Consider the following 27,787-nt stretch of genomic DNA (forward strand, 5'->3'; position numbering starts at 1 on the left):
CTTAGTAGAGAAACACATGACATTGAAATGCTGTGGCATGTCAAAAGACACTTATATGATAGAAATCAGTTGATATATTGACAATGGCATGGAAATAGGCAAGACTAAACATTAAAAATAAAGAAAACATATTTAACCAGGTTTTCCGAAGGAAAAAACTGGTTATTAGATTGGCGAATGCGGGCTGGCTGGTGGGTTGGCTGCATGGTGGACGGGCAGGCAGGCGGGCGGAACAAGCTTGTCCGGGCCATAACTTTGTTGTTCATTGTGAAATTTCAAAATCATTTGGCACATTTGTTCACCATCATTAGACAGTGTGTCGCGCGAAAGAATTATGTCGATATCTCCAATGTCAAGGTCACACTTTGAGTTCAAAGGTCAAAAATGGCCATAAATGAGCTTGTCCTGGCCATAACTATGTCATTCATTGTGAGATTTTAAAATCATTTGGCACCTTGTTCACTATCATTAGAAAGTGTGTCGGGCGAAAGAATTACGTCAATATCTCCAAGGTCAAGGTCACACTTTTGAGTTCAAAGGTCAAAAATGGCCATAAATGAGCTTGTCAGGGCCATAACTATGTCATTCATTGTGAGATTCTAAAATCATTTGGCACATTTGTTCACCATCATGGGACGGTGTGTAGCACAAAAGAATTACATCAATATCTCCAAACGTTAAGGTCGCCACGACAAGAAATTGATTTATTTTGAAACAAAGGGGGTTAATTATAAACAATCAGTTTAGTTTGAGTTGTCTCCCTTTATCATACTTTTTTTTTCACATTGAAAACCTGGTTTTGTGACAATTTTGTCCCTTGATTCCAAATGCAATTGTCAGAAAAATACCATAAGAATTGATCACAACATTAGTATTACGTTTTTTCAGTTCAATACACATTAAAAAAAAGACTCCTGGAAGGCATAAAAATATGAGTCGCGGGAATTTTAGTGAGTCGGTCGAGTAACTCAAACGAAAAAAGATGTTAATACTCAAGAAATAACTTTTTGGTCCAATCTTCATGAATCAGCTTGCACTTTCTCATTTCTATTATAGTAAGGTTTTTATGCATGTACTGACAACTGTATTTAATTGAATTACTACATTGGTTTAATTTCAAAGGCAACAATTTGATAACATTCTTGTTCTTTATTTTGATTTCTTGTTTAATATGACAAAAGTTTAACATGTTTTCCAAATAAAGCAGTTTTTTAAAATATGTATTATTTTTGTTCTTTCTTTATTCATGGTCAACATTCAATGTACCGTAGGTTTCCACGTATAGCGCGCAGTGTTTTACCTCCAAAATTCAAATTAAAAAGCTGGTGCGCGCTATACATTGATACAACGCTATCCTGGCTGCTAAATTGGTAAAAAATATGTTGTGTAATCGTAAATAATAAAAAATGACCGCCATGTTTTTTTCCAGAAAACTACCACCCTATAATCAGTGCTCGCGCTGTCGTCGCCACTTGAGCCATTTGCGAAAATATTGAGAATTTGGCTCAAGAAAAATCCGATCTGCGAAAATGCTAAAATCTCGTTAAATTTCATTGAAAACAGCCGCCATTTTAAACCGAAACTGGTTTTCTATATTTTTCTCTTTGTTTCAATGAAAGTATTTGCAATTTGAACAGTGAATGAAAACCGGTCTTCACCTGTATCGAGACATCGCTTGACCTTATTGTTATTGAAGTGCACATGGTAGCTGGCCAATCAAAACTGGGTGGAGCTATGAATACACAGTTTATATTGTCGTCTGCAAACAAAATAGCGGCCGCTCGCAAATGTCGTATTTTAAGATTAAAAATGAAAATAAGCGTGACAATAAATTAATTATGTCCAAGCTGACTATCGATCTAAATTAAAGAGTGATAATTAAATAATTAGTTCTATGTCGTCGATGTTACAACTTTCTGTCGATTTTCGATTGAAATGAAAAGGTGATAATTAATTAATTTGATCGTTTTACTCACACACTATGCTAACTAGCAGCGGCGTATTTTAATCAAAGGAAAACGTGAAAAACACGCGCCATTTAATTTAAGTATAGTATAATCGTACAGACTGAGGGGCCATTGTCGAAACAACAAGAAGTCGCTACTGGTAGATATGAATGCGATAGAAGAAGTTTTGGTGGAAAATAAATTTGTTTGAATAAATTTGCAGACATTTCTTTGTTTGTGTTTTTACACTTCTTTATTGATGAATTCCGATGGGTATTGTTGTCGACATTCCGGAGAGCAGGCAAGGGTAGGTGCGAATGAGGTCTTTTTTGCAGTTAACGGTAGGTGTGAAAGGGGGTCATTTTGCACTTCGTAATTGGCAGATGTTATTGAGTTATATGTGCCACGACTTGTTAAGACGCTTATTGACATTTGAGACACTAATTGACACTTGAGAACGTGAAGATATGCAATTGCATTTTGTGTGTATAAATATTGAACGTTCAACAATGGTGTACCTCAACAACTGTATCCCTGTCTCCCATGCGACATTCAAATTTACCGGTAATGCCCATGCTTTCCTCGAGGAAAATCACACGATATACACTAATTCTTATTTTCTCACGTTTTTCACGAAATGCATGTGGACTGTTAATCTTTTGCTAGAAAATTACAAAATTGTCAGAAAAGTATAGTGCTATGCAACCCATGCTCCTAATCATAATGACGCTTCCTATTTTGAATTCTTAATTAAGCTTTCCAATGCCCCGGATTATTGGATTGTGCAATAGTAAAATGGCGGCCATTTTCGGTCCGATTTGGTGGTTTTATTGTCTTTAAATATTTTTATCTCCATTTTTGCATTTAAAAAACAGCCTGCGCGCTATACACAGGAGCGCGCAATACGTGGAAACCTACGGTAACATTGCTAGATAATCTGGTGTCTGTTTGCTTCAAGGAGATACAGCATGGACATTTTCTCTGATAAACATTAAGAGAGAGATAAGAAATGTTAACATGAGAGAGTTAAGAAATGTTAACATATAACCCTGGGAACAAATTAATAATAATTCAGCTAATTAACCAAAGTTTATCAACACCAGCTTGAGGTGTGGTGATTTACAGACAAATACTGATAGTTTACTGGTGTAAGCAAGAGGTCTTATTTTAACATTGATTGTGAAGTTGAAACATATTTAATGTAAATGCCTTTGTTTTTCAAATTGATGTTATTTGTTATTATGGTGTCCTTTCCCTTTGCTTCAAATATTTATGTATATTTTAAGATAATAGTATAATGAATATTAAAATAATTTTTGTACAGGCATGGACATGCACAAGCAAACATGTACCGTAATTACTCTATGATTTCGGACACTCTAAGTTTTCGGACACCCCTTTTTTAAGGAAAAATAATTATTTTTCGTGACTTAATTTTCAGAAACACGAGTTTTCGTCCATAATTATTGTCTCTAAGTTTTCTGACAGTATATTTTACAGCGCTATTTTACCAAATTTCGGTCCTGTTTTCGATATCTAATGACACTTCGATCATGGGGTTTTACAACCAGATTAACATCATAAAGCATGGCAGGTGCATGCCTGAGGGCAACAGACCATTACATTTGCGTTATTGGGTAATTAACCTTGTTAACTGGTATTACACAATGGTTCGCCCGATAGCATAAGCGTTATAATGACAATTACCAGGGGTAGTGCCAATTGACAATTCAATTATCTACTGCGATGGTACTACCCCTTCTCAGTAAAATAACTGTGGCAAATACTAAACGCTTCAAAGTGTGATGCACCCTATTGCAAGTTTTACGAACAATGGAAGATGTTAGACAACAACTATCAGAAATGAGCAAAAAATGAATTCATAGTTTGCTTTTTTATTGCGTTAATTACAGGTTCATACTAGCGAGTATCGGTACATCACATGCTCATTTTTGAACTTTTTGGTCAAAGTACAACCTTGTAGTAAATTTCTGTCAAATAAATTAAGCATTTAAAATTATTTAAAATCCAGTGCAAACATATATAACGGTATTTTATACTATACGGCATGGTATTTTACAAGCGCATGCTATTACCGGTAGTCGTTGATACAATTGGCGCTATTTTCGGACACTTCAATTTTCGACTCTTTAATTTTTCGGACACCTGTATTTTGTGAATATTTTTCATATCTAAGTTTTCAGATACAAAAAAAATGTCCAAAAACATAGATTAATTACGGTAATATCCATAACTGATCATAATACCATGTTTTGTGAGGCCCAGTTAAGACATAAGAAGGATTTACAATCATTAGTAAATCAGGGCAATAATAATTTTTGGACAGTTTGCATCCGTTTATTAGAAAATAATGCAAATGTATCCACATCTTTTTTAAATTTAACTTTCCCAAAGCTTCATTGGGCACATGAGTGCAGTTCAAACGTTTAAATTATTTGAGCACCATTGAGACATTCTTTGTCTTTGTGTGGTGTCCCTATTCAGTGTTCATTCTAGACCGCGCGATTCGCGCTATTTTTTCAAAGATCGCGCACATCTGCAGCATGTGTGCGAGAAAATTCGCGCACTCGATATCCGTTACGGGTTTTTTAAACTGTTAAATTCTGCTTCGCGTATTTATTGAGAAAAACACTGGAAATCAAAGGGAATTAACTCTTCGATTCACGGGTTAATAAACTTTAAAGAATTTTCGTTTAAAATGATACTTGGGTTAATTAAAAAATAAGAAATTTCGTTTAAAAAATAAAGGGATGCGACTCATGAATGATTAAGGAAGAAAATTGTCCTTTGATACTGGAATGTAAAAACTTAATTCTATACATTAATTAAGACACTTACATGACTTAGGTTTTAATATCATATCATCATTCATATCATATCATGATAGACAATCAGTATTTATTTTTTTATTGTTTTAAATGATACAGAAATATGATGTGAACAATTATTTTCATAATCCTTTGTTTTTATTTAAGTCAGCAATATACTATGGAAAGTGCAGTTATATTTAACAGCAGTTACAATGGTATTTCACTGACTTGACTGTTTTAAGTAATGTAGAAGTTAAAACAAATAAACATTAAAACGAAAATGAAAACATATAAATGGTACTTGATCAATTCCCCCCCATTTGTGAAAAATTCCCCCTATTTTTCAAAGTGAGGGGGGAAATTCCCCCCTACTTTTCGATTTCTAGAATGAACACTGGCCTATTGTATTGACCTTTTGACTTCCTGTTAGGTGTATAAAGGCACTTAATTTAATTTGTTATGCCAATGACCAGACAGATTGTTGACCTCAATGTGTACAGATAAAGCCAGGCAATACAAAGAAACCAGTCAACAGGGACTGAGAAGAGTGAGACTGGTGCTTGGGGTGTAGCTGAGTAACCCATTTATGCCTAGTGGACTCTCCCATCCTTCTAAATTGGATCAATTTATTTCCAAATTTAGGGATGTGTAGTATATTTATTTATATATTTAGTATATTTCTTACAGAAATTCCTTTAAGCAAACCGCGCAGACCCTGATGAGACGCTGCATCATGCGGCGTCTCATCTGGGTCTATGCTGATTGCCAAGGCCTTTTTTCAAGACACAAGGCATAAATGGGTTAAGGCTTGGAAAAGTATTTGTAATAGCATGGAAATCATCCTATTTCTTTGATGTTCTTTAACCAATTCTTCCAAATTTTTAATGAAGTTTTTTAATCAGTGATTATCTGTTTGAAAAAGTTTGTTATAAACAAGTACACCTAACACTAGCTTAAATGATCTTATGACACCAACATTCTGAGTAAAAATGAAATGAACTAATAAGAAATAAGCCTTTTAGGTCATTGCTGTAAAATCAGGTACTTGGGCATGATGCATTCATGATCATTTCACGAATGTTGTAATATACAGTTGGGAAGTTTTTTGTGTGTGGATTTATGTGGAAATTAAATAAGCTCTGTTAAAAGTTGTGACTGTGTCGAAATTAGCAATGTAATTATATAAAAACTTTATCATACATTATGTTTATGTAATTACCTTTTGATTTTACCTCTTAGCAGATTTTGACAGAAAGGCCTTGCATAATTGTTACTTACCTCCGATTGTTTGGTCCACCACATTAACAGAAACACTTGCCCAGAGCATACATTGTGCATAGAATTTTAGATTGCTTTTCCCAGTGTTCAAATTGTAATAATGATTTGATATGATCCTCGCTCTAGGAAAACGGATTTAATGTACATGTGTATGTGTGTCAAGTATTGTCCCAGATTAGCCCGTGCAGTCTGCAAGGACGAAACTTTTCACCTAGACTAGATTTTTAGCTCATCTATTTAAAAAAAAAAAATTATGAGCTATTGTCATCACCTTGGCGTCGGTGTCGGCGTCAGCGTCGGCGTCTGGTTAAGTTATGCGTTCAGTTACACTTTTCTCATAAAGTATCAATGCTATTGCGTTCAAACTTGGTACACTTACTTACTATCATGAGGGGACTGGGCAGGCAACGTTAGATAATTCTGGCTTGCATTTTGACAGAATTATGTGCCCTTTTTATACTTAAGAAATTGAAAATTTTGGTTAAGTTTTGTGTTTAGGTCCATTTTATTCCTTTAGTATCAAAGCTATTGCCTTCATACTTGCAACACTTACTAACTATCATAAGGGGACTGTGCAGGCAAAGTTATGTAACTCTGACTGGCATTTTGACAGAATTATGTGCCCTTTATATACTTAGAAAATTGAAAATTTGGTTAAGTTTTGTGTTAAGGTCCACTTTTTTATGCCCCCCTTCGAAGAAGAGGGGGTATATTGCTTTGCTCATGTCGGTCTGTCGGTATGTCGGTCTGTTGGTCGGTCCGTCCACCAGGTGGTTGTCAGACGATAACTCAAGAACGCTTGGGCCTAGGATCATGAAACTTCATAGGTACATTGATCATGACTCGCAGATGACCCCTATTGATTTTGAGGTCACTAGGTCAAAGGTCAAGGTCACGGTGACCCGAAATAGTAAAATGGTTTTTGAATGATAACTCAAGAACGCATACGCCTAGGATCATGAAACTTCATGGGTAGATTGATCATGACTCGCAGATGACCCCTATTGATTTTGAGGTCACTAGGTCAAAGGTCAAGGTCACGGTGACCCGAAATAGTAAAATGGTTTGCGGATGATAACTCAAGAATGCATACGCCTAGGACCATGAAACTTCATGGGTAGATTGATCATGACTTGCAGATGACCCCTATTGATTTTGAGGTCACTAGGTCAAAGGTCAAGGTCACGGTGACCCAAAATAGTAAAATGGTTTTCGGATGATAACTCAAGAACGCATATGCCTAGGATCATGAAACTTCACAGGTAGATTGATCATGACTCGCAGATGACCCCTATTGATTTTGAGGTCACAAGGTCAAAGGTCAAGGTCACGGTGACCCGAAATAGTAAAATGATTTTCGGATGATAACTCAAGAACGCTTTTGCCTAGGATCATGACACTTCATAGGTACATTGATCGTGACTCGCAGATGACCCCTATTGATTTTCAGGTCACTAGGTCAAAGGTCAAGGTCACAGTGACAAAAAACGTATTCACACGATGGCTGCCACTACAACGGACAGCCCATATGGGGGGCATGCATGTTTTACAAACAGCCCTTGTTTCCTAAAGTATCAAAGCCATCGCTTTCATACTTGCAACACTTACTAACTATCGTAAGGGGACTGGGCAGGCAAAGTTAGGTAACTCTGACTGGCATTTTGACGGAATTATCTGCCCTTTTTATACTTAGAAAATTGAAAATTTGGTTAAGTTTTGTGTTTAGGTCCACTTTTTTCCTAAAGTATCAAAGCCATTGCTTTCATACTTGCAACACTTACTAACTATCGTAAGGGGACTGTGCAGGCAAAGTTATGTAACTCTGAGTGGCATTTTGACAGAATTATGTGCCCTTTTGATACTTAGAAAATTGAAAATTTGGTTAAGTTTTGTGTTTAGGTCCACTTTTTTTCTAAAGTATCAAAGCCATTGCTTTCATACTTGCAACACTTACTAACTATCATAAGGGGACTGTGCAGGCAAAGTCATGTAACTCTGACTGGCATTTTGACGGAATTATGGGCCCTTTATACTTGAAAATTTGGTTAAGTTTTGTGTTTTGGTCCACTTTACCCCTAAAGTATCATAGATATTGCTTTCATACTTGAAACACTTGCAAAATATCATAAGGGGACAGTAAAGGACAAGTTGCATAACTCTGGTTGTCTTTTTTACCGAATTATGGCCCTTTGACTTAGTATTTTGAATATATGGTTACATTTTGTGTTTAGATTTACTTTACTTCAAAAATATCAAGGCTATTGCTTTTAAACTTTAAATACTTTCATGCTATCATGAGGGTACTGTACCTGGCAAGTTGATTTTTACCTTGAACTTTGAATGACATTGACTCTCAAGGTCAAATTGTTACATTTTGCTAAAATTGCCATAACTTCTTTATTTATTATTAGATTCGATTGATACTTTGACAAAACAACTCTTACCTGACTTAAATTGACTCCGTCCAACCCCCCCCCCCCCCCTCGATGCCCCCATTATTTTTTTTTAAATTAAAGATCATCTGATAAATGACCACCACACCCTCACACTATACCCCCAGGTGGCATATAGCAGTTAAACTGTCCGTCAGTATGTCAGTCAGTCAGTCTGTCTGTCAGTCCGAAAAAAACTTTAACATTGGCCATAACGTTTTCACTTTTTATGATAGCAACTTGATATTTGGCATGCATGTGTATCTCATGGAGCTTCACATTTGGAGTGGTAAAAGGTCAAGGTCATCCTTCAAGGTCAAATGTCAAATTTATGGTGTCTGTCCCTCTGAAAACTTTAACATTGGCCATAACTTTTTCAATATTGAAGATAGCAACTTGATATTTGGCATGCATGCATATCTCATGGAGCTGAACATTTTGAGTGGTGAAAGGTGAAGGTGAAGGTCATCCGTCAAGGTCAAATGTCAAATATATGGCGTCTGTCCGTCCGAAAACTTTTAACATTGGCCATAACTTTTTTAATATTGAAGATAGCAACTTGATATTTGGCATTCATGTGTATCACATTTTGAGTGGTGGAAGTTCAAGGTCAAGGTCATCCTTCAAGGTCATCCTTCAATGTCAAAAAGTAAATAAATTCAAAGCGGCGTTTTCATAAAGCTGCACATTTTGAGTGGTGGAAGTTCATGGTCATACTTCAAGGTCAAGGTCATCCTTCAAGGTCAAAGGTCAAAAAACAAAAAATTTCAAAGCGGCATTATCAGGAAGCTGCACATTTTGAGTGATGGAAGTTCAAGGTCAAGGTCATTCTTCAAGGTCAAGGTCATCTTTCAAGGTCAAAGGTCAAAAACAATCAAAGCGGCGTTATCATGAAGCTGCACATTTTGAGTGGTGTAGGTTCAAGGTCAAGGTCATCCTTCAAGGTCAAGGTCATCCTTCAAGGTCAAAGGTGAGAAAAAATATTTAAAAAATCAAAGCGGCGTTATCATGAAGCTGCACATTTTGAGTGGTGGAAGTTCAAGGTCAAGGTCATCCTTTAAGGTAAAAAAATAAAAATAATAATTTCAAAGCGGCGTTCACATGAAGCTGCACATTTTCATTGGTGGAAGTTCAAGGTCATGGTCATCCTTCAAGGTCAAGGTCATCCTTCAAGGTCAAAGGTAAAAAAATTAACAATTTCAAAGCGGCGTTATCATGAAGCTGCACATTTTGAGTGGTGGATGTTCAAGGTCATCCTTTAAGGTCAAGGTCATCCTTCAAGGTCAAAGGTCAATTTTTTTATTTCAAAGCGGCCTTCTCATAAAGCTGCACATTTTGAGTGGTGGAAGTTCAAGGTCAAGGTCATCCTTCAAGGTCAAAGGTAAAAATAAATAAATAATAATTTCAAAGCGGCGCAATAGGGGGCATTGTGTTGTTTACAAACACATCTCTTGTTTTTTTTCAAACATGGTAAAAATAACACAAATATTTATTTTTATTATTTTATTTTTGAAATGCGTTCCAACCATCCCACCCAAGAATCCCCCCCCCCCAAAAAAAAATTTGTTTTTTGCATTTTTTTTGCATTTTTGGAAGATTATGTAATAGATGATTACACCCCCACACTATACACCCCTCTCCACTCCACCCCTCAATCCTTTGTGATTGAAATTGAGATAGGTCCCTACACCTTTAAAAAGAAAAATAGTTAAGCGGTCTGCACCTGCAAGGCGGTGCTCTTGTTTATTTAGAAGTGACTTCATTTGAATGAAAATTGTCATTAAAGTGGAAAGTGTCTTTCCTGAATAGCCTGTGCAGATTGCACATGCTTATCTGTACAACACTTTACGCACATGCATTAAACTAAGTTTTCCCAGAGCCAGGCCCATATCTTTTTGATCATTGTCAGGGGTTTCACTGGCCCAAAAATGTTGTTGCCACTGTTTTGCGGCGTGAAAACTGTCGGTTATTCCAATCTTATTAATAACAGCAATAAGTTAAAGATTTTTTTTAGCTCACCTGAGCACAACATGCTCATGGTGAGCTTTTGTGATCGCCTTTTGTCTGTCTACGTCGCGCGTTGTGCGGCATCAACATTTGACTTGTAAACTCTATAGAGGCCACATTTATTGTCCAATCTTCATGAAATTTGGTCAGAAGATTGGTTTCAATGATATCTTGGATGGGTTCGAAAATGGTTACGTTTGCTCTAAAAAGATGGCTGCCAAGGGGCGGGGCATTTTTCCTTATATGGCTATATATGGCTATAGTAAAATCTTGTTAACACTATAGAGGCCACATTTATTGTCTGCTCTTCATGAAACTTGGTCAAAAGATTCATCCCTATAATATCTTGGACGAGTTCGAAAATGATGCCGGTTGGTTGAAAAACATGGCTGCCAGGTGGCGGGGCACTTTTTTATGGCTATAGTAAAACCTTGTTAACACTCGAGAGGCCAGATTTATTTTCCGATCTTCATGAAACTTGCTCTGAAGATTTGTCCCACTGATATCTTTGATGAGTTAAAAAATGGTAACCTTTGCTTGAAAAACATGGCTGCCAAGGGGCGGGGCATTTTTACTTATATGGCTATATATGGCTCTATATTAAAATCTTGTTAACACTCCAGAGGCCATATTTATTGTCCAATCTTAATGAAACTTGGTCAGAAGATTCATCCCAATAATATCTTGAACAAGTTCGAAAATGATGCCGGTTGATTGAAAAACTTGGCCGCCAGGGGGCGGGGCATTTTTGCTTATATGGCTATAGTAAAACCTTGTTAATACTCTAGAGGCCAGGGGGCGGGGCATTTTTCCTTATATGGCTATAGTAAAAACTTGTTAACACTCTAGAGGCCACATTTATTGTCCAATCTTGATGAAATATGGTCAGAAGATTTGTCTTAAAGATATCTTGGACAAGTTCGACAATGGTTACGTTTGCTTGAATAACATGGCTGCCAAGGGGCGGGGCATTTTTCCTTATATGCAGGGGTGTCAATTTTCCGGATTATTCCGGAAATCCGGATTTTAGCCACCCAGGGTCGATTTTGAGACCAATGTAAATCCGATGAGTTTTTTTTTGGGGGGGGGGGGGGGAGGGGGGGGGGTCGTTCGAGCGTCCGATCATTTGAGAACGAATCATTCACGGCATTCCGGAAATTTTCACTCGTTATCTATTTCGCTCGATCTTTTATATTTTGAATTCTGATTTGCTATCGGCTGCAACGGACATGAACGGTAACTGGCGAAACCTTTCCGCTATGTTCCGGAAATATATACGGAACTCTACGAAGTTTTGCAAATTGTTCGCCATCTTGAATACCATTTTTCATCGATCGAGTAGAACATTAAAACAATGCAATAGAATATAGTAAAGCAGGTATGTTAACCAAATTAAATATTGATTACGTATTGCTATGCTACTAGTTTTATTTCCTGCTGTCAAAGAATATGCATATTTCTTTTCTTTCACGTGAATAAGACATAATTGTTTTCGGACCGTCTTTTTCGGATTCGGTATTGTTCGACGTGTTTTGTTTTTGTTTTAAAATATTTTCGACGTTCTTAAATTACATTTTTATAGCATTACGAAGACTCATGTGATGTTATTTATAACACTATTTCCCACTCCGGAAAATAGCGATTTAAAACGTTAAATTAAATGTACGACAAACATTCTGGCAATTTATTGTTGTTATAACTTATAATGACCATAAAATTGTAAAATGCTAATTATATTTACAATCAAATTATTGATCATCAATTTCGGCTTGATGAACATTTTGAACTCGTTTTATTTTTGCTAAAAAGGTTTACATATCTGGAACTAGTCATTTTATTTTTGTTAATTCTAATTTTTATTTTCTATTCTCAGAAGATGGAGTTTGCCACTCCAAAAGATGACATTAAGGCAATCGACAGCTCAGTCAGGAACAAATGGCGATGGGATTGGATAAAAGATGAGCAAATGGGGCAATATCTTCGGAAAACTAAGCTGCCAGGCTAGGGTGTGGGCCCTTCGCCCCTTTCAGGGACATTCCACCTCAGACCCATGCATCTACATGAAATTTTAAAGAAATAGATTGTAATATTTTCTAGCCAAACTAACTGTTTTTTCAGTTTGGAATCACTTAAAAATACAGATGTTTTTAAGCTCAGGAGAAGTGATTTCTTTGTTTCAAATAAGCTAAAATGCAGGAGCTTCCGGGGGCCTCCGGCCCCCTGGACCCCTGGCCAGGGCGTTGCCCTGAACCCACCGGGGGCCCTATCGGCCCCCTGGCCCCCAGATAAAATTTTCAGGATTTCAATTTAGAGACAATTGACACCCCTGTTATATGGCTATATAAGGCTATAGTAAAATCTTGTTAACACTCTATAGGCCACATTTATAGTCTGATCTTCATGAAACTCAGTCAGAAGATTCATCCCAATAATATCTTGGATGAGTTCAAAAATGATGCCGGTTGGTTGAAAAACATGGCCACCACGAATTTTTAACAGTGTGTTAACACTCTAGAGGCCAGGGGGCGGGGCATTTTTCCTTATATGGCTATAGTAAAACCTTGTTAACACTCTAGAGGTCACATTTATTTTCCGATCATCATGAAACTTGGTCAGAAGATTTGTCCCAATGATATCTTGGATGAATTCGAAAATGGTTTTGGTTGCTTTAAAAACATGGCCACCAGGGGCGGGGCATTTGTCCTTATATGGCTATATATTGCTATAGTACAACCTTGTTAACACTCTAGAGGCCACATTTATTGTCCAATCTTCATGAAATTTGGTCAGAAGATTGGTCTCAATGATATCTTGAATGAGTTTGAAAATAATTATGTTTGCTTGAAAAAAATGGCTTCGAAAGGGCGGGGCATTTTTCCTTATATGGCAATAGTAAAATCTTGTTAACACTCTAGAGGCCACATTTACTGTCCGATCTTCATGAAACTTGGTGAGAAGATTCATCCCGATAATATCTTGGATGAGTTAAAAAATGGTAACCTTTGCTTGAAAAACATGGCTGCCAAGGAGCATTTTTTCTTATATGGCTATAGTAAAATCTTGTTTACATTCTAGAGGCCACATTCATTTTCTGATCTTCATGAAACTTGGTCAGAAGATTTTTCCTAATAATATCTTGTTATCTCAGGTGAGCGAGTTTGGGCCTTTCAGGCCCTCTTCTTTAGAAACATTACTACATTAATGTCATTGACTATATTATCACTTTGAAAAGTTTGTTATAACATAAAAAATAATAAGTACCTTCATAAGTCTGAATAAGCTTTATTTGAATATAAATAACATTTTTTTCAGCTTGATAAACAACACAGATAACCAAAATAATATAATAATGTTAACATCAATATATTCAACAGTATGCTGCATAAATGTTTCAAAATTAATTATTTAATAATAATGATTTGTTGTTTCAGTTGACGGGACCTACTGCCTAAGCTGTGGCAGTGACAAGAGCGTCAAGCTCTGGAACCCGCACAGAAACCTGCTGCTCAAGTCCTACATAGGTCACGGGTTTGAGGTGCTGGATGCTCAAGGGTCCAGCGACAACAGCCAGATATGCTCCTGCAGCATGGACAAGACTGTCATGGTGTTTGATGTGGCCACTGGGAAGTCTCTCAGAAAATACAGAGGACATGCAGGTAAATATTCACTTGGAAATGCAGGGTTTTTGCTCACCAGAGTGCAATGCAAGGGGTCAGGGCAGTTTTCTGTATTTGGCTTTTGTGTTAACTATTGAACTCTTCAAATTATCATGAAACTTTCTCAGAACATTTTGTTTTCTTATGGTATCAATTCAAAGAATGGTTCCTGTTTAATGTTAAATTTGGCTGCCATGGGTCAGGTCTGTTTTCCTTACTTGACTACCCTCTAAAACCTATCAGCACTTTCTAGTATGTTCTAATGATACCATGGCTGAGTAAGAAAATTTTTATGGTTTGTTGAAAACTTCGTCTATGTAAGTTTGTGAAAATTTCATGCTCAAAACTGTTAAGTTCATTGACCCTATGTACTAAGGTGAGTGCCCTGTCCGAAGATGTCTAGTACTAGTTATTCCCATAAACTGACTTGAGAGTCTCTCTGTGTTCATTTTGTGTCGATATTCTGCAGGCACAGTGAACTGTGTGCGGTTTAACGAGGAATCCACCCTGGTTTTGTCTGGGTCCATAGACAGTACCATCAGGATATACGACCTCAAGTCTCGCAAGATGGAACCTATACAGGTGAGTATTGATGGGTTCCAGGTAACAAAGATTGTTGAGTTTACATGTTGTCAAAATATAACCTGCCCTTGAGATTAGTGAATTATGACAGTTAAATAATCTGAAGTATTGAAAATTGTTGAGATATGAACAATTAGATCTTTCTGATGTTGGCTTTAACTGTCGCTCCATAATGTTCAACATTTTTAGCTCATCTATTTTTTGAAAAAAAATTATGAGCTATTGTCATCACCTTGGCGTCGGCGTCGGCGTTGGCGTTCGGTTAAGTTTTGCGTTTAGGTCCACTTTTCTCAGAAAGTATCAATGCTATTGCATTCAAACTTGGTACACTTACTTACTATCATGAGGGGACTGGGCAGGCAAAGTTAGATAACTCTTGCGTGCATTTTGACAGAATTATGTGCCCTTTTTATACTTAGAAAATTGAAGATTTTGGTTAATTTTTGCGTTTAGGTCCACTTTTCTCAGTGAGTATCAATGCTATTGCATTCAAACTTGTTACACTTACTTTCTATCATGAGGGGACTGGACAGGCAAAGTTAGATAACTCTGGCGTGCATTTTGACAGAATTATGTGCCCTTTTAAGTTTTGTGTTTAGGTCCATTTTATTCCTTAAGCATCAAAGCTATTGCTTTCATACTTGCAACACTTACTAACTTTCATAAGGGGACTGTGCAGGCAAAGTAATGTAACTCTGACTGGCATTTTGACAGAATTATGTGCCCTTTTTATACTTAGAAAATTGAAAATTTGATTAAGTTTTGTGTTTAGGTCCACTTTATTCCTACAGTATCAAAGCTATTGCTTTCATACTTGCAACACTTATTAACTATCATAAGGGGACCGTGCAGGCAAAGTTATGTAACTCTGACTGGCATTTGGACGGAATAATGGGCCCTTTATACTTAGAAAATTGAAAATTTTGTTAAGATTTATGTTTTGGTCCACTTTACCCCTAAAGTATCATAGATATTGCTTTCATACTTGGAACACTCAAAAACTATCATAAGGGTACAGTAAAAGGACAAGTTGCATAACTCTGGTTGTCATTGTTATGGAATTATGGCCCTTTTTTGACTTAGTAACTTTTAATATATGGTTAAATTTTGTGTTTCGATCCACTTTACTTCTTAAGTATCAAGGCTATTGCTTTCAAACTTCAAATACTTTCATGCTATCATGAGGTTACTGTACCTGGCAAGTTGAATTTTACCTTGACCTTTGAATGACCTTGACTCTCAAGGTCAAATTATTAAATTTTGCTAAAATTGCCATAACTTCTTTATTTATGATTAGATTTGATTGATACTTTGACGAAACTACTCTTACCTGACATACCACAATAGACTCCACCCAAACCGTCCCCCGTGCCCTTCCCCCCCTCCCCCTCTTCCCCCCCCCCCCTCCCCCCTCTCCCCCCTATATTTTTTTTTTTTCTTTTTTTTAAGATCATCTCACAAATGACCACCACACCCTCACACTATACCCCCCCCCACCCCCCCCACCCCACCCACCCCCCCAATTTTTTTTTTTAATTTTTTTTTTTTTTTTTTTTTAAGATCATCTCACAAATTACCACCACACCCTCACACTATACCCCCCCCCCCCCCCAATTTTTTTTTTGTAACGCTTATGTTTGAAATACCGTCCAACCATCGCACCCAAAAAATCCCCCCCCCCCCATCGCCCTTCCCCCCACCCCTCCCCCCCACCCACCCACCCCCCCCCCCCCCCCCGCCCCCGATTTTTTTTTTTTTTTTTTCGCTTTTTTGGAAGATAATGTAATAAATGTCCACAACCCCACACTATACACCCCTCTTCACTCGACCCCTCCCTCCTTTGTGATTGAAAATGAGAGTCCCTTCACCTTTAAAAAGAAAATAGATGAGCGGTCTGCACCCGCAAGGCGGTGCTCTTGTTCAATCTTGACCTAACTAGATCCTATATCTCTTCATTTGTTTTAAATGAAAGGCCAAGTAGTAGTAAGGGAATGTAACACAAAAGATTTAGCTAATCCTTGATGTTTTGAAATGTGTTGTTCACCCTCCACAGATACTGGATGAGGCCAAAGATGGTGTGAAGTGTATACAGGTGTATTTTTTACTCTCCACAGATACTGGATGAGGCCAAAGACGGTGTGATGTGTATACAGGTGTATTGTTTATTCTCCACAGATACTGGATGAGGCCAAAGACGGTGTGAAGTGTATACAGGTGTATTGTTTACTCTCCACAGATACTGGATGAGGCCAAAGATTGTGTGACGTGTATACAGGTGTATTGTTTACTTTCTACAGATACTGGATGAGGCCAAAGATGGTGTGACGTGTATACAGGTATATTGTTTACTCTCCACAGATACTGGATGAGGCCAAAGATGATGTGACATGTATACAGGTGTATTGTTGACTCTCCACAGATACTGGATGAGGCCAAAGATGGTGTGACATGTATACAGGTTTATTGTTTACTCTCCACAGATACTGGATGAGGCCAAAGATGGTGTGACGTGTATACAGGTGTATTGTTTACTGTCCACAGATACTGGATAAGGCCAAAGATGGTGTGACGTGTATACAGGTGTATTGTTTACTCTCCACAGATACTAGATGAGGCCAAAGATGATGTGATGTGTAAACAAGTGTATTGTTTACTCTCCACAGATACTGGATGAGGCCAAAGATGGTGTGACGTGTATACAGGTGTATTGTTTACTCTCCACAGAGTCTGGATGAGGCCACAGATGGTGTGAAGTGTAAACAGGTGTATTGTTTACTCTCCACAAATACTGGATGAGGCCGAAGATGGTGTGACGTGTATACAGGTGTATTGTTTACTCTCCACAGATACTGGATGAGGCCAAAGATGGTGTGACGTGTATACAGGTGTATTGTTTACTCTCCACAGATACTGGATGAGGCCAAAGATGGTGTAACGTGTATACAGGTGTATTGTTTACTCTCCACAGATACTGGATGAGGCCAAAGATGGTGTGACTTATATACAGGTGTATTGTTTACTCTCCACAAATACTGGATGAGGCCATTGATGGTGTGATGTGTATACAGGTGTATTGTTTACTCTCCACAGATACTGGATGAAGCCAAAGATGGTGTGACATGTATAAAGGTGTATTGTTTACACTCCACAGGTACTGGATGAGGTCAAAGATCTGTATACAGGTGTATTGTTTACTCTCCACAGATACTGGATGAGGCCAAAGATGATGTGATGTGTAAACAAGTGTATTGTTTACTCTCCACAGATACTGGATGAGACCAAAGATGGTGTGACATGTATACAGGTGTATTGTTAAATCTCCATAAATACTGGATGAAGCCAAAGATGGTGTGACATGTATACAGGTGTATTGTTTACTCTCCACAGATACTGGATCAGGTCAAAGATGGTGTGACGTGTATACAGGTGTATTGTTTACTCTCCACAAATACTGGATGAGGCCGAAGATGGTGTGACATGTATACAGGTGTATTGTTGACTCTCCACAGATACTGGATGAGGCCAAAGATGGTGTGACGTGTATACAGGTGTATTGTTTACTCTCCACAGATACTGGATGAGGCCAAAGATGGTGTGATGTTTAAACAGGTGTATTGTTTACTCTCCACAGATACTGGATGAGGCCAAAGATGGTGTGACGTGTATACAGGTATCTGACCACGAGATCCTGTCGGGCTCGGCTGACGGCAGAATACGACGATATGACCTAAGAGTTGGCAAGATGACTGTGGACTTGATAGGAAGTAAGGACTCAAAGAAGACATATACAAAATATTATATGAGGTTCTACACAAAACATAATAAGTATTCTCTTGTATTATTGGCTCATATTTCTATATTGTTATTTTTATAACCTTGTGTGCCTAGGCTTAACAAGAAGACTTGATGCACTTTTGTGAAAGAACTGGTAAACATATATCAAAATATTTGTTAAACACATTTAAGAATTAATCTTAAATCTACTGTTTTAATTTTAGAAATGGAATCCAACTTAAATTGCCTAATTTGAGCTTAAGTTTACACACACACATTAGTTGGCATGTTCATATTGTTGTTTTTCTGCCTCCATAGAGTCTATAACGAGCGTGACGTTCACACGTGATGGCCAGTGTGTGCTGGTCTCCACACTTGACAGCAGTCTCAAACTCATGGATAAAGACACAGGGGAAATGCTCAACGAGTGAGTCACACTTTCATAGGATCATATCAGTTTGTATGCTGGTTTGTCTCGACCCCTAATGATTTTCATATCAAGAAAGCTAAGGTCAGTGTCAAAGACATAATTTGCGTGAAATCGTCCGGTATAATGTTACTAAACATCTCTTGTCTGTTGTTTTGTATCTGAATTTATCCAGTCTGTGAAACCAACGCAGGAAGTCTGCATAGATTTTGTTGGGATATTTATGTCTTTCATCATCATGCCTACGGTAATTTGATTTTTAACAAATTAATGATTTGACATCAATTGGACAAGTGGAATTTGTGTGCACTGTATCCATATTAATTCTGAAATCTTTGAGTCCTTAAATGGATTTAAAAGTTGTTGGCCAGCTTTTCCTCAGAGGAATTTTATCCCTTGTATTTTACAGTCTCGTTTCTTAAAACTGAAGCTTGCATATTTAGTCGGTTTTGAGTGAAACTGGTGTAATAGCTTTGTAGAAATTTATTCAAGCATTCCATTACTTTTTTGCCCTTTTTATCCCCCGCCATAGGCAGAGGGATATTGTTTTGGCGTTGTCCGTCCGTCCGTCTGTCCGGAGCCATATCTTGGAAGTGCTTTGGTGGATTCCATTGAAACTTGGTATGAGTATATATATGGATAAGAGGATGATGCATGCCAAATGTTATTGTACAACATCTGTTACTAACGGAGTTATGGCCCTTTGTATCTTGAAAAAATGCTTTTTTGAGTGTCAAATACAACACTTTTGTGTCCAGAAGCATATTGGCGGGGGATATCAATTCAACGAATTTGCTTGTATGTCCAGGTATGTTGGCCACACCAATACCAACTACAGGATAGACAGTTGCCTGAACAGCAAAGACACACACATCTTGAGTGGCTCCGAAAATGGCTCTGTTTACATCTGGGATCTCATAGAGGTATGGACTTTCAAAACGTGCGCTTTCTCTTTTAACCCTTTGCATGCTGGGAAATTTGTTGTCTGCTAAAATGTTGTCTGCTGAATTTCTAAAATTAGCATTTCCTTCGATTATTTTCAAAGAATACTATCAGAATAGCAAACAGTTTGGATCCTGATGAGATGCCAGTTGGCGTTGTCTGTCGGTCATTCTGTCAGTCTGTCCGTACGTCTTTCTCAAAACTTTTTAGGGCTATATCTCAGAAACTTCATAAGATATCAACATGAAACTTAATAGGTGTATAGATATCAATAGGGAGAAGTGCCATGCACGAGAACCATAACCCTACACTTTGTTTAATTATATTTATTTCCCTTTTTTTGTATGATAATGTTTTCAGGGCTATATCTCAGATACCATGCATAATTTCAACATGAAACATGACATTGATTTTGATAGGAAAAGTGCCATGCTTAAGAACAATAACCCTTCACTTTCCTAACTAAGAGTTATTGCCCTTTTTTATGGCTATATCTCAGATATGATACAACATTTCAACATGAAACTTTATGGGTGTGTAGAAATCAATCAAGAGAAGTAACATGCTCAAGAACCATATGATAAACCTGCATTTTCTTAACTAAGAGTTATTGCCCATTGTTGTTTTTGTATTATGTAACTTTTCAAGCTATATATCAGATACGCTACAAGATTTCAACATGACACTTCATGGATGTGTAGATATAAATGAGGATAATTTCGATCCATAAAAACAATTACTCTACACTTAATTATTACCTATTAATTATTGCCCTACACTTAAAGCGGGTATATACGATTTTGTATATGTGTTTAATTGTAATATATTGATAAAATATGTTACAATAACACAAAATAGGCAAGAAAAATTATACATTAAAGCCGAATTTCATAAAATCCAGCAAAGACAAATTAGCGCCCCGAGCCAATAGTGACGTACATATTTTCCTACAATAACCGAAGCATTCATCTTTGTATTATAAACCGTTAAACTACGAGGGGTGTTCCAGAAGTTCGTGGATTTTCGCTATAACTTATTAGTTTGCTGGTAAAAGTCAATGAAATTTACATATTATACAAACCAATTTTCACGGACTTTATATTTAAGCTAAAAATGCATTAATTCCATAAAGCGTGTTTGAAACGCGTTGCCATAGAGACCTCAGTAACGACATGCGGCGCACGCGTGTATTTTATTATAAGTATGAGCGTTACGCGAATTTAAATTTGGTTTAAATGTCGTTGATAAACAGAATTTACGGCAAATTTCACGTTACAGCGCCTAAGTCCTCCTTACAGTCCGATTTGGCCCCCATGGACTTCCGCGTCTTCCCGGAAGTTAAATCACAGTTGCGCGGTATTCGCTTTGCAAGTAAACAGGAACTTACAGTTGCAGCAAAGCGAATCGTGTCGTCTTTTGACGCTGACTGGTATAGAGACACTTTTGACAAGTGGATTTCCCGACACATAAAGTGCATTCGCGTTGGAGGTGATTATGTGGAAAAGATTTGACAGTTGTTAACTTCATAACGTCATTGACGTTGAACAGAAACGTAACACGTGCGTCAGTGTGCACATTGTGCACATGTTTAAATCTCTGATATATATTTATTGTTTTATGTATTTCCATGATATTTGGAGAGTAGATTTGGAAAGGACGAAATATTCTTAACATGCTATTTGTTTGTCCATTTATGTTACCAAATGAAAGTTATAGCGAAAATCCACGAACTTCTGGAACACCCCTCGTAAGTTTAAATGCACATCGTACATTTATGGTATACATGCTGGCGAATTCGGCTGTACAGCCGTTTTCAATTTCAGAATTAAATATCTGGCTTATTTCGCATATTTTTGACACATGTTCTTCTTAACTTTTATTTTAATTTATATTGAAACTTATATATAATAAGTTTTTTACACAGTTTATATAAATTCATAAATATTTGACAAAATCGTATATATCTGCTTTAATGATTATACTGTGTATCAAGGGATTTATTTTGCAGGAGATATCAATTCAACAAATATGCTTATTTTATTATATTTCAGCTCAATGTATTGTAACTTAAGGTTTTGGTGTTAATACAATGGTACTTAAAACAAAGCTGAATTCTTTGATATATGCCAATCCGTACATTTAACGGCTTTCTTAACAGCCAAATGAGCTCAAGTAAAGTTATATTTTTAGCTCATCTATTTTTTGAAAAAAAATTATGAGCTATTGTCATTACCTTGGCGTCGGCGTATGCGTCGGCGTTGGCGTCCGGTTAAGTTTTGCGTTTAGGTCCACTTTTCTCAGAAAGTATCATTGCTATTGCATTCAAACTTGGTACACTTACTAACTTTCATGAGAGGACTGGGCAGGCAAAGTTAGATAACTCTGGCGTTCATTTTGACAGAATTATGTGCCATTTTTATACTTAGAAAATTGAAAATTTTGGTTAAGTTTTGCGTTTAGGTCCACTTTTCTCAGAAAGTATTAATGCTGTTGCATTCAAACTTGGTAAACTTACTTTCTATCATGAGGGGACTGGGCAGGCAAAGTTAGATAACTCTGGCGTGCATTTTGACAAAATTATGTGCCCTTTTTATACTTAGAAAATTGAAAATTTTGGTTAAGTTTTATGTTTAGGTCCATTTTATTCCTTAAGTATCAAAGCTATTGCTTTCATACTTGCAACACTTACTAACTATCATAAGGGGACTGTGCAGGCAAAGTAATGTAACTCTGACTGGCATTTTGACAGAATTATGTGCCCTTTTTATACTTGGAAAATTGAAAATTTGTTAAAGTTTTGTGTTTAGGTCCACTTTAATCCTACAGTATCAAAGCTATTGATTTCATACTTGCAACACTTATTAACTATCATAAGGGGACTGTGCAGGCAAAGTTATGTAACTCTGACTGGCATTTGGACGGAATTATGGGCCCTTTATACTTAGAAAATTGAAAATTTTGTTAAGATTTATGTTTTGGTCCACTTTACCCCTAAAGTATCAAAGATATTGCTTTGATACTTTGAACACTCGCAAACTATCATAAGGGTACAGTAAAAGGACAAGTTGCATAACTCTGGTTGTCATTTTTACGGAATTATGGCCCTTTTTTTACTTAGTAACTTTGAATTTATGGTTAAATTTTGTGTTTCGATCCACTTTACTTCTGAAGTATCAAGGCTATTGCTTTCAAACTTCAAATACTTGCATGCTATCATGAAGTTACTGTACCTGGCAAGTTGAATTTTATCTTGACCTTTGAATGACCTTGACTCTCGAGGTCAAATTATTAAATTTTGCTAAAATTGACATAACTTCTTTCTTTATGATTAGATTTGATTGATACTTTGACAAAACTACTCTTACCTGACATACCACAATAGACTCCACCCAAACCATCCCCCATGCCCTTCCCCCCTCCCCCTCCCCCCCCCCCCCCCGTAATTCCCCCCCCCCCCTCGAATCCCCCCCCCCCTAATTTTTTTTTATCATCTCACAAATGACCACCACACCCTCACACTATACCCCCCCCACCCCACCCCTCCCCAATTTTTTTTTTAACGGTTAAAAAACCCAAATATTTTTTTTATTATTTTATGTTTGAAATACCGTCCAACCATCGCACCCAAGAATCCCCCCCCACCCCCCCCCTCCCCCCACCCGCATCCCCCCCCCTAATTTTTTGTTTTTGTTTTTTTAAGATCATCTCACAAATGACCACCACACCCTCACACTATACCCCCCCCCACCCCCCCCCCCCCAATTTTATTTTTTTATTTTTTTTTGAAACGGTTTAAAAAACACAAATATTTATTTTTATTGTTTTATATTTGAAATACCGTCCAACCATCGTACCCCCCCCCCTCCCCCCCGAATTCTATATATTTTTTTTTCGCATTTTTGGAAAATAATGTAATATGTCCACACCCCCACACTATACACCCCTCTTCACTCCACCCCTCCCTCCTTTGTGATTGAAAATGAGAGTCCCTTCACCTTTAAAAAGAAAGTAGATGAGCGGTCTGCACCCGCAAGGCGGTGCTCTTGTATTATTAGAATTCATGGTGTAATAATGTATGGACATGTAACAAACATGTAAAACAAATTTTATATGATATTCATTCCTACTTTAGGGTAAAGTAGTGCATCATCTTCCACATGAAGGTCAAAAAGTGGTACATTCCTTGACCTTTCACCCGTCGGAGAACTGCTTGATAACGGCAGCAGGAGACACAATGTATGTGTGGAAATCAAGACATGCGGCCAGTCTGGACACTTGAAGTACCGTGGCTGTGATGTGGTACACAGTCAAGATGTTAGGTTTGTGTTAGTAATGGAAAACAGAATAGGGCGATGAGCAGAGTTCTGACCCATAAGAAGTGCCATGGGAAGTGGTTTAGGTGTAATACAAGCATTTGTTTAGGAAAAAGTCGATTTGTATTGCAGTTTGTTGTCGAATAACCCATGATCGGGATTGTAGATTTATAGGAATGAAATCACTAGTTAAATGAAAAGAAAAGTACTCATTTTTTAGTTACAAATTTACTTAAATAACAAATTACATTTATCTATACTTATGAAATGTGGGTTATTCAACAACTATGTTATAAGATGTATTATTTGAAATCTTAAACAATTTCTAAATCTGTGTTTTACACATAAGATTGAACGTTCTATCTTTATACCCTGTCCGTTTTTCTACAGCTTACATTTCCCAGAGTATACTAATGCAGTAATATTACCATAAAAAACAATATGGCGTCAGTACCATTAATAACGTTGGGCGATTTAACTCTGATTCATTGATTAAAATTTAAGATCCAGTACTATGACGTAATTGTAATTGATACTAGAATTTGATAGATCGCCTTTAAGCATGTATTGTACTGCACAATTTTTTTGGAATTATTTGGCTTGGCCCCTATTATGGTAGAATAACCCACACTTGATTCTATGTTTGTCAGAATACACTGAAAAGTATGTGTATATAGTTGTATATTATGTTCACATAGTTGTGTCATTTTTTTATTGTTCTATTTTCTTGATCAGGTTGAATAGTAACACTGATTCAGACACTATTGGCCCTTTGTTTTGGTAGTGAATTTCAGCAGGTGTAACATATTGGCAGTATTTGATAACTTAATGTCAATTTTCCAAAAATGCTATGCCAGTTATATATTTATTGGTAAGTAAACAATCTTGTGTTTTTTTCATCGTTTTCTCCGGTCATTTACAGATGGGGTAATAATGTGTAGTCACGTCCATATCGAGGCAGTTATTTTTTGCTGTAATACACCCTTTATTACTTGTATTAATACCAAATAAATTCTTATCATTTTTTAGCTCGACTGTTTTCGGAGAAAACCGAGGTATTGTCATAGCCAGCTCGTCGTGTAGTGTCCGTCTTTGTGTCCGCCGTCCGCATCGTGCTAAAACCTTAATATTTTTTTAAGGTTTTGAACATTTGCTCTAAAATCATAGTGTTTCCACATACGACTTTGAAACTTCATATGTAGCTGCACCTTGATGAGTTCTACACGCCACACCCATATTTGGGTCACTAGGTCAAAGGTCAAGGTCACTGTGACCTCTAAAAAAAATAAAAAATCTGACAAGCTGTCATTTCTTCAAAAATGCACCGGCAGCCGAGCGTGGCTACCGTTATGCGGTGCTCTTGTTTAAATATATGGCTGAACAGTGAGCGTCATTTAAAAATTAAAATAAAGTAATAAAGGGTATGAAATGGTGAAAAATACCTGTCTCTGCATGGACGTATCCATCTTGACTATCCTTCTGATTTAGTGCATGGCCCAGAACAACATGAATTAGTTTTGGTAATATAATAGTGGTATTTTGCTACCACCAGTCCAGTTTAATTTTATGATCAAGAATTAAATCCAGATTGAGAAAAATATCTTCTACATTTATTATGCCCCCCTTCAAAGAAGAGGGGGTATATTGTTTTGCACATGTCGGTCGGTCGTTCAGTCAGTCATGACTGGCAGATGACCCCCATTGATTTTCAGGTCACTAGGTCAAAGGTCAAGGTCACTGACTCAAAATAGTAAAACGGTTTCCGGATGATAACTCAAGAATGCTTAGGCCTAGGATCATAAAACTTCATAGGTACATTGATCATAACTGGCAGATGATCCCTATTGATTTTCAGGTCACTAGGTTAAAGGTCAAGGTCACAGTGACTGGAAATAGTAAAACAGTTTCCAGATGATAACTAAAGGATGCTTAGGCCTTGGATCATGAAACTTCATAGGTACATTGATCATGACTGGCATATGACCCCTATTGATTTTCAGGTCACAAGGTCAAAGGTCAAGGCCACAGTGACTCGAAACAGTAAAATGGTTTCCGGATGATTACTCAAGAATGCTTACGCCTAGGATCATGAAACGGTCAAGGCCACAGTGACTCGAAACAGTAAAATGGTTTCCGGATGATAACTCAAGAATGCTTACGCCTAGGATCATGAAACTTCACAGGTACATTGATCATGACTGGCAGATAACACCTATTGATTTTCAGGTCACTAGATCAAAGGTCAAGGTCACAGTGACTCGAAATAGTAAAATGGTGTCCAGATGAAACTCAAGAATGCTTACGCCTAGGTTCATGAAACTTCATAGATACATTGATCATGACTGGTAGATGGCCCCTAATTATTTTCAGGTCACTAGGTCAAAGGTCAAGGTCACAGTGACTCGAAATAGTAAAATGGTGTCCCGATGATAACTCAAGAATAATTAGGCCTAGGATCATGAAACTTCATAGGTACATTTATCATGACTGGCAGATGACCCCTATTAATTTTCAGGTCACTAGGTCAAAGGTCAAGGTCACAGTGACAAAAAACGTATACACACAATGGCTGCCACTACTACTGACAACCCATATGGGGGGCATGCATGTTTTACAAACAGCCCTTGTTTCAGAATCACTTTAAACATCTTTAGTAAAAAAAATTATCTTAAGAAAAACACCATTACGATCAGTTTGAAAAAGAATATTGAAAACATTGGTGTTAAATATGGAGGCGCAAGTTTTCAATAGCATATAGATGTATTCAAAGCATCCATACATTAAATGCATAAAGATATACCATGTACAGAACTTCAACATCAAAATATCAGTTTATTTACAAGATTTAAGAAAAAAAAATAAAAAATTTTTAAGTTCAATCTACTCTGGATTTGCTTTGAGGCTTTTAATTTCTAATAAAGTGTCACTCAATTGATGAAACTGCACGGATTCTTTCAGATTCAATTTAGAGAAATTCTCCAGTTTATTAATAATTGCTACATAAAGACCTTCAATGGTTCCATAACATTCATTTAAGTGTCTGAAACAAGAAGATCAATGTCTTCGGCTGCTTATATGTTGTTGTCATGACTATAAACTTTTGAAGCTCTGTTTCCAGCCTTGATAGACCTGACTATAAACGTTTGAAGCTCTGTTTCCAGCCTTGATAGTCCTGACTGTAAACTTTTGAAGCTCTGTTTCCAGCCTTGATAGTCCTGACTATAAACTTTTGAAGCTCTGTTTCCAGCCTTGATAGTCCTGACTATAAACTTTTGAAGCTCTGTTTCCAGCCTTGATAGTCCTGACTATAAAACTTTTGAAGCTCTGTTTCCAGCATTGATAGTCCTGACTTTGATTAGTAAAATGTAATGAGTCTAGAAATAGCCAAATCTCTCTTAAGAAGAAACCTTTTTATAGCTTCCACTTGTAACATATTACTGTCTTTGGTAAATGATCAACTGGAGTCATGGCAAGTGTTCACATATGGCATTACCTTTTCTTCTGCTGTTTGCATAGGTACATTCAATTTGTCTGTTTTACCTTTATCTTCAACTTTTAAAGCTTCAAGTTCAGCATTTATCTCTGAAACAGTCTGCTCT

At 37.1% G+C, this 27,787-nt stretch overlaps 1 protein-coding gene and 1 long non-coding RNA gene across 2 annotated transcripts; both read left to right on the top strand.

Moving 5' to 3' along the window:
- The first annotated feature begins 11,615 nt into the window (after positions 1 to 11,615).
- Positions 11,616 to 12,650, top strand: LOC127853125 (uncharacterized). The gene is made up of 2 exons (XR_008036471.1): positions 11,616 to 11,872; positions 12,368 to 12,650. It is a non-coding gene; the product is annotated as an uncharacterized LOC127853125 (long non-coding RNA).
- Positions 12,651 to 12,684: 34 nt separating this feature from the next.
- Positions 12,685 to 24,447, top strand: LOC127852640 (WD repeat domain-containing protein 83-like). The gene is made up of 7 exons (XM_052386594.1): positions 12,685 to 12,733; positions 13,926 to 14,150; positions 14,620 to 14,732; positions 18,364 to 18,496; positions 18,825 to 18,933; positions 19,742 to 19,856; positions 24,008 to 24,447. Exons 1-7 carry the CDS (start codon positions 12,685 to 12,687, stop codon positions 24,152 to 24,154), a joined length of 891 nt encoding a protein of 296 aa, XP_052242554.1. The 3' UTR covers positions 24,155 to 24,447.
- Positions 24,448 to 27,787: the final 3,340 nt, after the last annotated feature.

This window comes from Dreissena polymorpha, chromosome 12 (assembly GCF_020536995.1).
Source record: "Dreissena polymorpha isolate Duluth1 chromosome 12, UMN_Dpol_1.0, whole genome shotgun sequence".
Lineage (NCBI taxonomy): Eukaryota > Metazoa > Mollusca > Bivalvia > Myida > Dreissenidae > Dreissena > Dreissena polymorpha.

What these genes read in the sequence shown, in the direction of transcription:
- LOC127852640 (XM_052386594.1), top strand. Translation starts at nt 12,685, where the DNA reads ATGCAGGAGCTTCCGGGGGCCTCCGGCCCCCTGGACCCCTGGCCAGGG. An exon ending in AAAATACAGAGGACATGCAG is followed by an intron (nt 14,151 to 14,619) that starts GTAAATATTCAC and finishes GATATTCTGCAG; the next exon opens with GCACAGTGAACTGTGTGCGG. An exon ending in GACTGTGGACTTGATAGGAA is followed by an intron (nt 18,497 to 18,824) that starts GTAAGGACTCAA and finishes CTGCCTCCATAG; the next exon opens with AGTCTATAACGAGCGTGACG.